Consider the following 13,319-nt stretch of genomic DNA (forward strand, 5'->3'; position numbering starts at 1 on the left):
GCTAATGAGTCTTGTCATCGGTTGTTACACTACCCCCCCCCTCCTTTGGGAAGCGCGTCCTCGCGCTTCAGCTCCCTCACGCCTCGGCGCATGCGCTTCCCGTGGCCTCACGGTCTCACTCTCGACTAAAGGGTCGGACCCTTTAGTTGACTGGTTAGCGTACGCAGTCGCCTGTGGTGCGGGCGACCCGGGTTCGCATCCCGGCTGCGGCGGTTCCTGGCTGCCCCCTGAATTCGCTACATTGGAGTCAGAAGTGGGATGGTGAGACCGTGAGGCCATCGGAAGTGTGTGGGCCCCGAGACGTGAGGGAGCTGGTATGCTGAAGCGCGGGGGTGGCAGTGTAACAGCCACGGGTGAATAGACTCGCCAGCCCTTGGCTAACGGGTCGGACCCTTTAGTCGACTGGTTAATGTAGTCGCCCGTGGTGCGGGAGACCCGGGTTCGCGTCCCGCCTGCGGCGGTTCCCGGCTGCCCCCTGAGTTCGCTACATATGTGTGACGTTGTGTGTAGACGGACTGTGTTGCAGCTGACACGGCACAGATTAGATCCGGCCTCTCTAACCTCCTTAGATTCCCTCACTGGCCAGGAGGTTTCCACCAGACCTCCGGTTAATGTTAAACTAAAACATGCCGCTCTGTTCACACTTGAAAAACACTGATCAGCTTTCATAATATACATGACAACTTATATAGATAACATAATTGAAAAATATATATATAATCAGAATGACTCTGGTCACTACTTTTGAGTTTTGCCTTTCTGATCGGTGTGCACGTGCTTTGCTCCCTCCTCACACCCTCCACATCTTTATCCTCTTGTCTGGCTGAACTGATTCCTTGCGTTGTCTGCTTATGTGTTTTCAGCTGTAGTTGCTGACCAAAACTCTCACCGCCAAAATCGACACATCACGTAAAGGGCGCATTTTTGCAAATGTCCTTATGAGAGTTTTGAACACTTACACGAGGACAAGGTAGGACACATTAAGCCAGATTTGATGTCTGCAAACCATCACCACAGATAAAAATCTCAAGGTCATCACCAGAGGGGTGCATGATGCTCGCTGCTTTAACAGCTCTGTAGAAAGTTGCGGGTCATCGTGGACCCGTGACCTGATGCAACCTGCAGAGCAGAAGCTGTCGATACAGCAACATGCAGGGCCACATTCAATAGCAAGGGGGGGGAGAGGGGGGGCAATGACACATCAATATGAGTCTTATTAGAATCACTTTAGCCTGCACGCCTGCACGCCTGCCCCCCCCCCCCACCTTTCCCATCCAGGCTTCTGCTTGCTGCTCTCCTTTCCACATCCATCATGTTCTCTCCTCTCTCGGGCAGCCTTTTCCCATTTCAGATGCCATCTCTGTGTGGCCCCTCTCTATCCTGCCCGCAGACTCACAGAATAAAAGCCCAGCAAATCACATTACCCACTCCCGTATGGATCCTCTATTGCATTAGGTCAGCGAACACTCAACTGCTATTCTGCAATCGTGGAGAGGGGCAGAGAGCGAAATTGAGCATCCGAACCCGCGTGGTTTGACAAATTGTTGCTCGCGGTCCATTTCTGGATGCTGCTCCTGCTGGGGCTTCGGTCCGAGAGATAGAAAGGGCCCTTTGCGGAGCTGAAGACACGACGTCGATATGTAACCCATCACCTGTCCGTGAGAAAACCCTATGGGTTAAATGGAAGCGTGGAGGGGAGGGAGGTGGCATGACCTCCAGCCGGTGTGGGCCGAAAAAGCCTCATCACCATGTGACATCTGCAAGGCAGGCTTGTACACGGGGTATCTCCTTTGTTAGCTACTCCACACTGGAGTGCGAATGAAGCCAAGACGAGAGAGAGAGATATTATGCAACAAAAAAAGAAAGAACATTATTTGACAGAACAGAATCTACGATGAAGAAGTTTGTTTTCAAATGGGGCGGCTAGGCCTCGGGGAACATCAACGCACCTCCTCAGATGGGCCCGTGAGGACGCTGTGTGCTGAAATTCTGCAGCCGGTGTAATTTGTCCTCACTTTGTAAAATCCCCAACTGCCCTTTGTGAGAACTGGGCTGAGACGATGGGGGAGAGGAACATTTTCTTATCACGCTGAAGCCAAAAAATTCTCAAGGACACAGACGTTACAGGTTTTGAGCCCACATGGCTGCATGCCTGGTGTGTGCGGGTGTGTGTCTGTGTGTGTGTGTACACACTCCAGCATGTGTGAATCCGTGTCTCGGTCTGATTGTTTTATCAGGCAGTGACAGAGTGTGTGCCACTGTGTACGAGAGGGGCGAGGAGGCAAAGAAGATCACTGCCCTTCGGCTTGTTTCCCCAGTACTGACTGCTGTTTGGTGATTATGCCAGCGCCCCTCTCTCCCCTCTCTCCCCTCGCTCTCCCCTCTCTCTCCCCTCTCTCTCCCCTCGCTCTCTGCATGGGATGGTATGGATGAGACCATCAAGCGTGCCGCTGTGCTTGTAATTAGCCTGTTACCTCTCACACGTTGAAATCATTCAGGTTCGCCCCCCAAGCATCTTTACGTCATTTCCTTGTTTGTTTGTTTGTTGGTTTTTTAGGGTCTGTCAGTGTGCTTTTGGTTTCTTCTCCAGAGCAAAGGGGGGTCTCTGTATAGTTATGTAGAAGTAGAATCCACCCCCCCCTGCTTTTTCACCCCAATTGTATCCAACCAATTACCCCTCTCTTCCACCCCCTCTGCTGATCCGGGGAGGGCTGCAGACTACCACATGCCTCCTCCGGTACATGTGGAGTCACCAGCCGCTTCTTTTCACCTGACAGTGAGGAGTTTCACCAGGGGGACGTACTGTGTGGGAGGATCACGCTATTCCCCCCCAGTTCCCCCGTCCTGCTCGAACAGGCGCCCCGACCGACCAGAGGAGGCGCTAGTGCAGCGACCAGGACACATACCCACGTCCGGCTTCCCACGCAAAGACACAGCCAATTGTGTCTGTAGGGACGCCCGCTAAGCCGGAGGGAACACGGGGATTCGAACCGGCGATCCCCGTGTCGGTAGATAACGGAATAGATCGCCACGCTACCCGGGCCGAAGTAGAATCTATTCTACTTCTCTACTTCTCCATAGGTGACCAGTGGCCTGTTGCAGCGTCTGAAATAATATGGTAAACTTAACCTCATTTAGCGGCCGCAGGTCAAAGGTCAAGAGACGTAGTCAGGTGATAGCAGGGTCACAAGATCAAACTTATGTAAAGCTTGGATAATACTTTACAATTGAGCATACTTTATAAAGTGTTTATTGGTGGCTACAAAGCACTTCATCACTCTGGCCGTGTGGTGGCTGCAGGAGCATCCGCCTCTCCACGTAAAGAGCCGTCACGTGCAGGCGTCCTCCCACTATGCGGCTCCAGGATCGGCCTCTACACCCACCTGAGGACCCAGAGGGACCCAGAGGGAGGACGGTCATACTCGACCCCGAGTGATGATGATGATGACTTTATCGATGCTTGATAACGCATCTATTTATGCGTTTTGAGATACTATATTGATCCCCGTGGGGACATTATGCTCTGCGTTTAAGCCATCCTAGCTGTGTAGCTAGGAGCAGTGGGCAGCCGCCGTGCAGCATCCGGGGACCAACTCCCGATCTTCTTCCCATTGCCTCGGTCAGGGGCACAGACAGGCGTATTAACCCTAACACGCATGTCTTCTTGATGGTGGGGGAAACCGGAGCACCCGGAGAAAACCCAGACACGGGGAGAACATGCAAACTCCACACAGAGGACGACTCCCAAGGTTGGACAACCCCGGGGTTCGAACCCAGGACCTTCTTGGTGTGAGGTAACAGCGCTGCGCCACTGTGCTGGTCTTTTATAAAGCATTGCTAAAAAGACTTTTTGGGGTTGCCAGGTTAAAAGCTCATGTGGGGAGAACCTATCTCCATATATACATCCTAGTAGATATGACATGATTAGACGAACCACTACCCAACCTTAACCCCTAAACTTAACCACCATAACCACTGGCGCTGTCAGTTCTGCCTGACAATCCACTTTTGCGTGTGCGTTGCACAACTTTTCATTTTCAAGAGTGACTCACCAGTCCTGCCCAGTCACGTGGTTTCCAGGAAATCCTCTCGTGTTGCTAAAATGTGGCCCCCGACCCTGGCAACCCGAAAAGCTTGATGAGAATGATGATCACTATGTTCCATCCAGCATCTTAACCGCTTATCCTGCTCTCGGGGTCACGGGGATGCTGGAGCCTATCCCAGCAGTCATTGGCTCCAGCATCCCCGTGACCCTGAGAGCAGGATCGCTATGTTGTGGCTTCTAATTGCTTATTTGTAGCACATTAATGGTAATGAGGAACAATTTGTAAACTCGTTACAAAGTACGCCGTAGTACCAAAGCTTGTGGTATGTAATACAGGACAACCCCCCTCCCTTTATGAATGACTGTCCATGGGCTCTTGAACACAACGATTAGCTCTGGGTTAGTAAACAAATATCTCAAAACTTGATAAAGAGCTTACAAGGCTCACGTCATGAAGGTAGCAACCAAGAGAACCTACAGGGGATTTAAAAAAAGAGAAGAAGAAGTAATCAATCACAGTGTACGAGAAAGGGCGTACGAGGTTCACATCACAAAGTCAGGTCCATGACATATGTGGAGTGGTGTAAATTGGCTGCCTTCAAAGAAAATTGTTCTCTCAGGTGATAGCAATCTACGAAATACATGATCCCCCCCCCCCAAGCCCAACCATCTGGTTATTGCAGTCGCTTTTGTACAATAATACTCCAGGCTGTGACCTCTGAGATGGAGAGGAGATGGAAGAAATCAAAAAAGCACAACCCCTCTCCTGCTGGAGTCATCTGCCGGCTCTCGCAGAACCATCAGCGGCTGCAGCTGCGAGCACTGCTCCCAACAACCCTGGCATGTTGCTGCCAGAGAAGGACACTCTGAAATGCAGTGCAATGGAGAGTACATCAGAAGCCAAACACACACAATACTGCTTCGAGTCTGCTCATCAAGCTTCGGGATTCAAAAGGTGGAGGTTTTTGGCTGTAGGCCCACTGAGGTGCTGCCAGGTAGCAACACCTGCCTGTGCAACGTCTTTATGCAGGTGAAACCTTAATCGTCTTGTTTTTTGGAGAGTTGTGCACATGCATAAAATATTACTGCGGATGCCAAATCTTATCTTGATACGAGTAAAGAACTACGTGTCGTCTGTCTGTAGTGACGGTTCTGCAAACGAGCGTTGTGCGTGGTGTGAAGTTTGCACTTCACCTTGATTCTCGCTGCACAAAGCAAGGAAGGTGTGCAACGCCATGAAACTCGTTGCGAAAAAGGGAGTGCAGAAACTGAAAACGCAGTCTCAGGTAGGACGACGCCTCACTGAACCAAGCTGCTGAAGGGGCCAGCGCTGCATTCTACGATGAGACAACAGCGCCCTCCAGCGGAGAGCAGCGGAATCAGTGCAGGCGGGCGAAGCAACCTTGGCTTGGGAATGGCAGTTCGACAGAGCAGTGAAGCACTCTGAGTCTTTACGCGAAGTGCACGAGCCGACGAGGAAGAAATGTGTACTCGTCGTGGAGATCATGGAGAGGAGACAGCGTTTCGACCGAATGAGCTAAACGAGGAGGTGTAAGCTCCTTTTTGGGGGGTGTTTATTTTTGGACTCGGTTGACTGAGGAACTCGTGTAAGGCGAGACTGGGGAGGCCTCGTGTCTAAGCTCCTCTCCTGTGGCTGCTCCTCAAAACACACTGAGGCAAACTGACAAGAATAACAGAGAGAAAACGTGTCTTGGTAAATGTTCATGAATTATGGTATATCCAAAACAACAACAACAACAACAACTATGGGAATTCCTACTCCACTGTGAACAAGTGCTACAAGCTGGATTATAATTCGTCACTAAAGGCATTAATCACCTGATCGGGCATTTTTGGAAGAAGGTGCATAAGAAACACGATCAATAGGCGCCTCTTGTCGTTATTTCTGGCTGTGACGTCACCCGGTGTCTCCTGACGTAAGAGGCAGCTGTCGTGTGCGTGCGTGCGTGCGTGCGCGCGCGTGTCCCGAATCCCCCCACTCCAGCTCTTCATCGGGGTAAGTATTGAACTCCGTTTTTGGCTTTTATTGGCGTGACGTCCACATTGTTTTACGTCCAATCACAACGACCCAGCGGCTGATAAGTCGAGAAAATGTAACAATGCGAAGTTGAAGGGGAGCTGAATGGACCCCCAGCTGCGCTAGGTGGTGGGTTTCGGCCGTCCTGCTGTCTGCAGAATCTGCTTTGCGGGGGTTTGGGTTTATACGTGTCGGGCATGTTCCTGCAGTTAGACGACTTCTGTGTGAATGTTGAGATAGTGAGAGAGACGTATTGCCGTGGCGCCGGACTGTGAAGGCGGCAGTTATTAAAATGAAAATGGATCAATCATCTGACAAGAAGCACTTAATATCAAGGCAAGAGATGTCAAGTGTAGAGCGCGAGCCTGTCTCCTTGATGAACGCCGTTAATATCTTTATCGTGCTGCGCTCACCACCCAGCCAGCCCCATAACGGCACGCATGGTTTCCTCCCCCAGTCAGAATGACCCTGCAGTGGACTGTGGTGGCGCTCTTCCTCTATGTGGAGATAGCCCTCATCCTCATCCTGTGTGTTCCCTTCATATCAGCCCGGAGGTACTGCTGCACACACACACACACACACACACACACACACACACACACACACACACACACACACACACACACACACACACACACACACACACACACACATTAATATCTGTCACAGCAAAAATGCGAATATCCATTCAGTTGTCTTTTTATTTTATTTTTTATTATTTTAAATCCACCCCTGTCCAGCAGTTTCCATATAAAGGAATCCTTAAACATCAACAGCATCCATGGACGGCACGGTGGTGCAGTGGTTAGCGCTGTCGCCTCACAGCAAGAAGGTCCTAGGTTCGAACCCCCGGGGTTGTCCAACCTTGGGGGGGGGTCATCCCAGGTCCTTTCTGTGTGGAGTTTGCATGTTCTCCCCGTGTGCTCCGGTTTCCCCCACCATCAAAAAGACATGCATGTTAGAGTTAGTACTCCTGTCTGTGCCCCTGAGCAAGGCATGGCAAGACGAATTGGAGTTTGGTCCCCGGGCGCTGCTCCTAGCTGCACGGCTAGGATGGGTTAAATGCAGCAGAAGAAGAATTTTCCCCACGGGGATCAATAAAGTAATAAAATAAATAAATACATTTCAATGACGTGACAGTTCACGCTTACCACCAGCAGAGGGCACCCTCATACTTTCCCATCTTTCTCCATGAGCATGTTAAAGGCCTAACCCTGCAGGATCCCCCCCAACAAATGTGTTCTGTAGGTGGACGTTGGTGTTCAGCTGGAGACTATGGAGCTGGTTGTCAGCATACTGGAACAGAGCCTTCTTCACTATGATCGTGGTCCTCGTTGTTCTTTTCCTTGGTAAGCGGCGTAACGGTGCCGTGGAGGCGTCACATGATGGCGAATGATCACAGCGCTTGTGCCATTAGCAACAAAGAAATATTAGCCTGTAATATGAGAAGTGAGCTTGTCACATGTTAATCAGCTGGTCTGCTCATCCCTCTCTGTGTACCCCGAGACGCTGTGCGTGAGGTGCAGAGGTACTCGGGACCCCAGGAAACGCAAGACGCCAAGGTGAACCCTAACCTGTTTGACAACCTGCATATGAAGCTTTTCCGAGCCCAGAGAAACCTCTACATCTCTGGATTCTCTCTTTTCCTCTGGCTGTCAGTACAACTTTCTTCTCACACCCACTATTTTTAGCATGGCTTCAGAAAACACTTGTTAAAAGGGGCTTGCTGGGGGTTCCCCCCCCCCTCTTTTCCGGTGGAGTTTGTGTAATTCCCCACAGGACACTGTCTGATTCAGATGTTGACTGTGATCTGTCCTACTGTGTCTTATCCTGTGAAACCGGTAAATCTGTCGCAGTGTCACGCATCGTGTGGTCAACCTGCTGAACCAGGTCGCTGTCAGCACAGAGACCGGCGCCGGTCTTCGGGCTCAGATGGAGAATGCGAGCCGAGCAGCCAAGCAGTACCAGGAAGACAACTTGCTGCTCAGACAAGTGAGGAAAGAACAAGGGATCCCAGATCCCATGAAGACAACAAGTACAAACTACCGCTTCTCGGCTGATAGTCTGATAGTTTTACAGATCCCAAATCAGTCACCGGGGGCGGCGCAGTGGTTAACACGGTTGCTTCACAGCAAGAAGGTCCTGGGTTCGAGCTCCGGGGTAGTCCAACCTTGGGGGTCGTCCCGGGTCGTCCTCTGTGTGGAGTTTGCATGTTCTCCCCGTGTCTGCGTGGGTTTCCTCCGGGTGCTCCGGTTTCCTCCCACAGTCCAAAGACTTGCAGGTCAGGTGACTCGGTCATACTAAATTGTCCCTAGGTGTGAATGTGTGTGTGTGTGTGTGTATGTCAGCCCTGTGATGGCCCGGCGGCCTGTCCAGGGTGTCTCCCCGCCTGCCGCCCAATGAGTGCTGGGATAGGCTCCAGCATCCCCGTGGCCCTGACAGCAGGATAAGTGGTTTGGATGATGGATGGATGGATGGATGGATGGATGGATGGAAGGATGGAAGGATGGATGGCTCAGTCACTGGACTCTTAAACTGATGATAGTGAGCCAGTGCAATTCACACAGCTCCCCCTGCTGCCTCATAGTGTAACATGTAACAGTAAACGCAAGTTTTTAGGTTTCACTGTTTTTATTTTAATCTATGGGTTTTGCCATTTATATTTTGCATAACACGTTATGTCATCTTTTCGTGTAGTTTCTCTTCAGATTTGTCTCTGAAAAGAAAACCACATTCCTCCCAGCGATGTAAGCTAACGCCTTTCTTTAGGCTCTGCTGAATGAAGAGAAGAGCACGGCCGCAGAAAACCAGCATCTGAAGAGGGATGCCGAGAAGCTTGCAGAGGAGCTGAAGGCTGCAGAGGACGGTGGGTAATCCACCGCCACAGACATGACAACTGCACGCTGGCACCCTTCCCAGGCACTGTACACTGACACACGAGTAGCTCGGCTAATTGCTGACTCCCTTGTAGGTTACCTTGGATAAGGGTGTCTGATAAATGAGAAAATCTAGATGTGAAAAGGAAGGTTGCTTCTGTGTATTTAGCCATGCACAGGTCTCATGCTGAGGTAGAGGCGATGAAGAGGCAGACGAAGGGTCTGACACAGGAATATGACAGACTGCTCAGGGAACACCATCAGCTCCAGGTAAAAAAACCCTCTCTCTCTCTCTCTCTCTCTCTCTCTCTCTCTCTCTCTCTCTCTCTCTCTCTCTCTCTCTCTCTCTCTCTCTTTCACACACACCACACTAATTCTTGTGTGTGTGTGTGTGTGTGTGTGTGTGTGTGTGTGTGTGTGTGTGTGTGTGTGTGTGTGTGTGTGTGTGTGTGTGTGTGTATGTGTGTGTGTGTGTGTGTGTGTGTGTATGTGTGTGTGTGTGTCTGTGTGTATGTGTGTGTGTGTGTCTGTGTGTGTGTGTGTGTGTGTGTGTGTATGTGTTGCTAATTGGATCCACAGAATCTTCAGATTGCTCCCGAAGACAAAAAGACTCACTAAACACCGCTGCAATACGATGACAACTGTTTTCCCCAAGTGCCGTTTTACCGTCCATCCTGGACACCTCGTCCCCCCCCCCCCCTCATTTCACCTCTTTTAAACGTGTCCTCGTAGGCCTTGTTCACTTTATCGCTTTATCGGTCCATTTTTCTTGAAAACTCAAAAACCTGTTTGTTGATAGTATCAAACTTACGATATATTGCGTAGGGACTCGTGTGCCTTTACAACTTGAATGCTGAAAACCTTACGCCTGGGGAGTAGTTTCCATAATGGCGCAGGCCTCTTATGCATTACTCTGTTGAAAAAGTATACATTATATTAAAGGCTACACTAATTGTCTACCAAAAGTCTATTAACCAGTTCTCTCATATTTTCCCTCTGGGTCTCTTGCATGGTCCACTTCTAATGCTAGTATTCAATAGCTAAACTATAGATGCCAAGTGTTGTGTAAAGTTGAAAAGTCATTTGGGAAATAACTTGTGTTAAAATGAGTATAATGTACTTTTAGCGAGACCCAGAAGTTCGCCGGTGAACTTCTCTCCCTGGTGGAACCGCTTTGAAACCATTAAACTAACCTGAGTAAAAGACAAACGCTGCTTTAGAGTTTCTTCAGAAGAGGGGGTGGGGGGTGGGGGGTGGAGGGTAAAAGGTCTAATAATGATGGTAACGCAGAGAGACAGCAGAGGCCCGGTGTTCTGCCCCTACAGAGGCGGCTTAATGTGTTAAGATTGCTCATCTTGTGTAGCAGCACCACCCTGCGGTAGTTCATGTACAAAGTCGTTTCTTGCTTGTTTAATCCCTGTGTGAGATGGACTTTCTCTTTTTTTTCCCCCTAAAATTTTATTGAACGGCGGCACGGTGGCGCAGTGGTTAGTGCGGTCGCCTCACAGCAAGAAGGTCCCGGGTTCAATTGCCGCCTGGGGTGGGGTCGACACTGGGGGAGTTGCATGTTCCAGGGCTGTCGGTGTGTACTCTGCATGTTCTCCCCATGCCCAGGTGGGCGATCTCCCCATTAGGCCCCTTTCTGTGTGGAGTTTGCATGTGCTCCCCGTTAGCACATGGGTTTCTTCCAACACCAAAAGGAACCCCAATAAAAGCATGCAGAGTACTCTCCTGTGGCACGGTGGCGCAGTGGTTAGCGCGGTCGCCTCACAGCAAGAAGGTCCTGCGTTCAAGCCCCGGGGTAGTCCAACCTTGGGGGTCGTCCCGGGTCATCCTCTGTGTGGAGTTTGCATGTTGTCTGCGTGGGTTTCCTCCGGGGGCTCCGGTTTCCTCCCACAGTCCAAAGACATGTAGGTCAGGTGAATTGGCCGTACTAAATTGTCCCTATGTGTATGTGTGTGTGTGTGTGTGTGTGTGTGTGTGTGTGTGTGTGTGTGTGTGTGTGTGTGTGTGTGTGTGTGTGTGTGTGTGGGCCCTGTGATGGCCTGGCGGCCTGTCCAGGGTGTCACCCTGCCTGCCGCCCAGTGACTGCTGGGATAGGCTCCAGCAAACCCCGCGGCCCTGAGAGCAGGATAAGCGGTTAAGGTAATGGATAATGGATTTTATTGAACAATATTTTTATAGGCAACAAGGCGAGTCAACCATGGTATAAATCATTTGGGCAGGTGTCTGAGCAAGACAAAACAAACAAAGAAACAAAGAGAAAAACATCCACAATCAAAATTCTTAAAAACAAAAGTGAATTCAAATGCAATAAAAATCAAAACAATACCATACAAACAACAAAGCTAAGATGATAAATTCATGTAATTTGGTTGTCAGTATGAATTAAAGGTTGATACATTCAGGGTCTATTCATTTGTAAGATTGTGCACATTTCAGCAGTTCTTTTGCAGATTTTAAATTCCTACATTTCAGGGATTGACAATACAGTCTAAATTCATGACAAAAAGCACGGAAAACGGGTGGGGTTTTCATAAATTTAGGTTTGTGTATATAATGCTTTGTCATTATGAGAACTGCGTTAATCAGCAGATATACTCTTTTCTCTTTCATCGCCAGTCCATACTTTACATCTGCATGTGACTTGAGTTCAACAGATACATTCTTTTGTTTAAACCATTTTCCATTTGTTTCCGAAATAGTTGTGAGTGACAACATGTGTAGAAAACATGCTCCGTGGTTTCAATATCTGACTTGCAAAATGAGCAGACATCCATCCATCCATTATCCGAACGACTTATCTTAGGGTCGCCAGGATACTGGAGCCTATCCCAGCAGTCATTGGGCAAGAGGCAGGGAGACACCCTTGGACAGGCTGCCAGGCCATCATACAGGGCCGACATACACACACCCACATACACATTCATACCTAGGGACAGTTTAGTCCGGCCGAGTCACCTGACCTACATGTCTTTGGACTGTGGGAGGAAACCCACGCAGACACGGGGAGAACATGCAAACTCCACACAGAGGACAACCCGGGATGACCCCCAAGGTTGGACTACCCCGGGGCTCGAACCCAGGACCTTCTTACTGTGAGGCTACCGCACTAACCATTGCGACATCGTGCCACCAAATGAACAGACATTATTTTAAAATTGAATCTTAATCTAAGAAATTAATTGGAGGGACATACATCATTAATGAATTCAAAATGGATTTCCTTAGCTTTGGGTAGGAGGGGATAATGTAAGAAATCCGTTTTTAATCATAACACTTTTGCAGGGTCCATGTCTCTAAAGTCAAGTACTCTATTGAATTGGTTTGAGTATAAGTCATTGGACAACGTCTGTCTGATCAGACCGTTGTTACATTTTTTATCAGGGAATTGGAATTCTCCAATGTACAGATTTGGGAATGTTGCTATTGAATTGGTGTGTAGGACTACTCCTTTGGCCAAAAGTAAGAATGGTTTCGGGATAGCATTAGTAAGGCTGGCAAACTCTTTAGGATGACAGAAGAAATCTAATCTAACACAAAAATCAGTGTATGCTAACAAGTCTCCATTGGTATCTAAGAGATCTAAAACAGACCAGATATTTCTCTCCATCCATTCTTTGTAGAAGAGGGATTTATTTTTATAAAGAATGTATCTGTTGTTCCATATCGGTGTGGAATGAGGAGTAGAATTATGTTTGTACAACATTTGCCAAAAGAAGAGGACTTGCTGATGATAGCTGGATAACCTAATAGGCAGCTTCTTGATGTTATAATCACATTACAAAAGCAAATCTAAACCTCCAATAACATTGAATAAATTGTCTGGAAAATGTGCCTTAATCTATCTGGGGATTTTGAATAGGATTTAAACCATTTCAGTTTTATTGTTCCGTTCATACATTCAAAATCAACGGCTTTTAAACCACCTTCTTCATAGTTTTTAACCAAGACAGATTTTTTTAGATAGTGTTTTGTTATTCCAAATAAAATTAAAATTTAGTTGATTCACAGCTTTTATAATGTATTGGTCCAATGCCAGGGAGTATGTAGGGTGTAGGATTCTGGAAATGCTTTCAACTTTACTGAGGTAAGAGCGACCAAATATAGTGAGATCTCTTTGCAACCGAGAGTTTAAAATATTTTCACAATTTATCAATTTCCCCGTCAAGTTTAAAGAGTGTATTTCTTCTAGATTTTTGGTTAAATGTATGCCCAAGTATTTCACCCCTGTTTTAATAGGTATGTTATAAATTGTTTTATGGGTACAGTTTTAACTGGTAACAGTTCACATTTGTTAAGATTGAGAAACAATCCAGAGGCTTTGGAAAAAAAACGCTTACTGTTTGTATAGCAGTAG

The 13,319-nt window shown here is 48.4% G+C and overlaps 1 protein-coding gene across 1 annotated transcript; it reads left to right on the plus strand.

Annotated features, from left to right (window-relative positions):
• The first annotated feature begins 5,872 nt into the window (after positions 1-5,872).
• On the plus strand, positions 5,873-10,157 carry LOC130114326 (B-cell receptor-associated protein 29-like). The gene is made up of 8 exons (XM_056282176.1): positions 5,873-6,062; positions 6,541-6,637; positions 7,332-7,432; positions 7,590-7,737; positions 7,940-8,075; positions 8,853-8,949; positions 9,129-9,229; positions 9,539-10,157. The coding sequence occupies exons 2-8, from the start codon at positions 6,546-6,548 to the stop codon at positions 9,575-9,577; spliced, it is 714 nt and encodes a 237-aa protein (XP_056138151.1). The 5' UTR covers positions 5,873-6,062; positions 6,541-6,545; the 3' UTR covers positions 9,578-10,157.
• Positions 10,158-13,319: the final 3,162 nt, after the last annotated feature.

Source organism: Lampris incognitus, chromosome 6 (assembly GCF_029633865.1).
Source record: "Lampris incognitus isolate fLamInc1 chromosome 6, fLamInc1.hap2, whole genome shotgun sequence".
NCBI classification, from domain to species: Eukaryota; Metazoa; Chordata; class Actinopteri; order Lampriformes; family Lampridae; genus Lampris; species Lampris incognitus.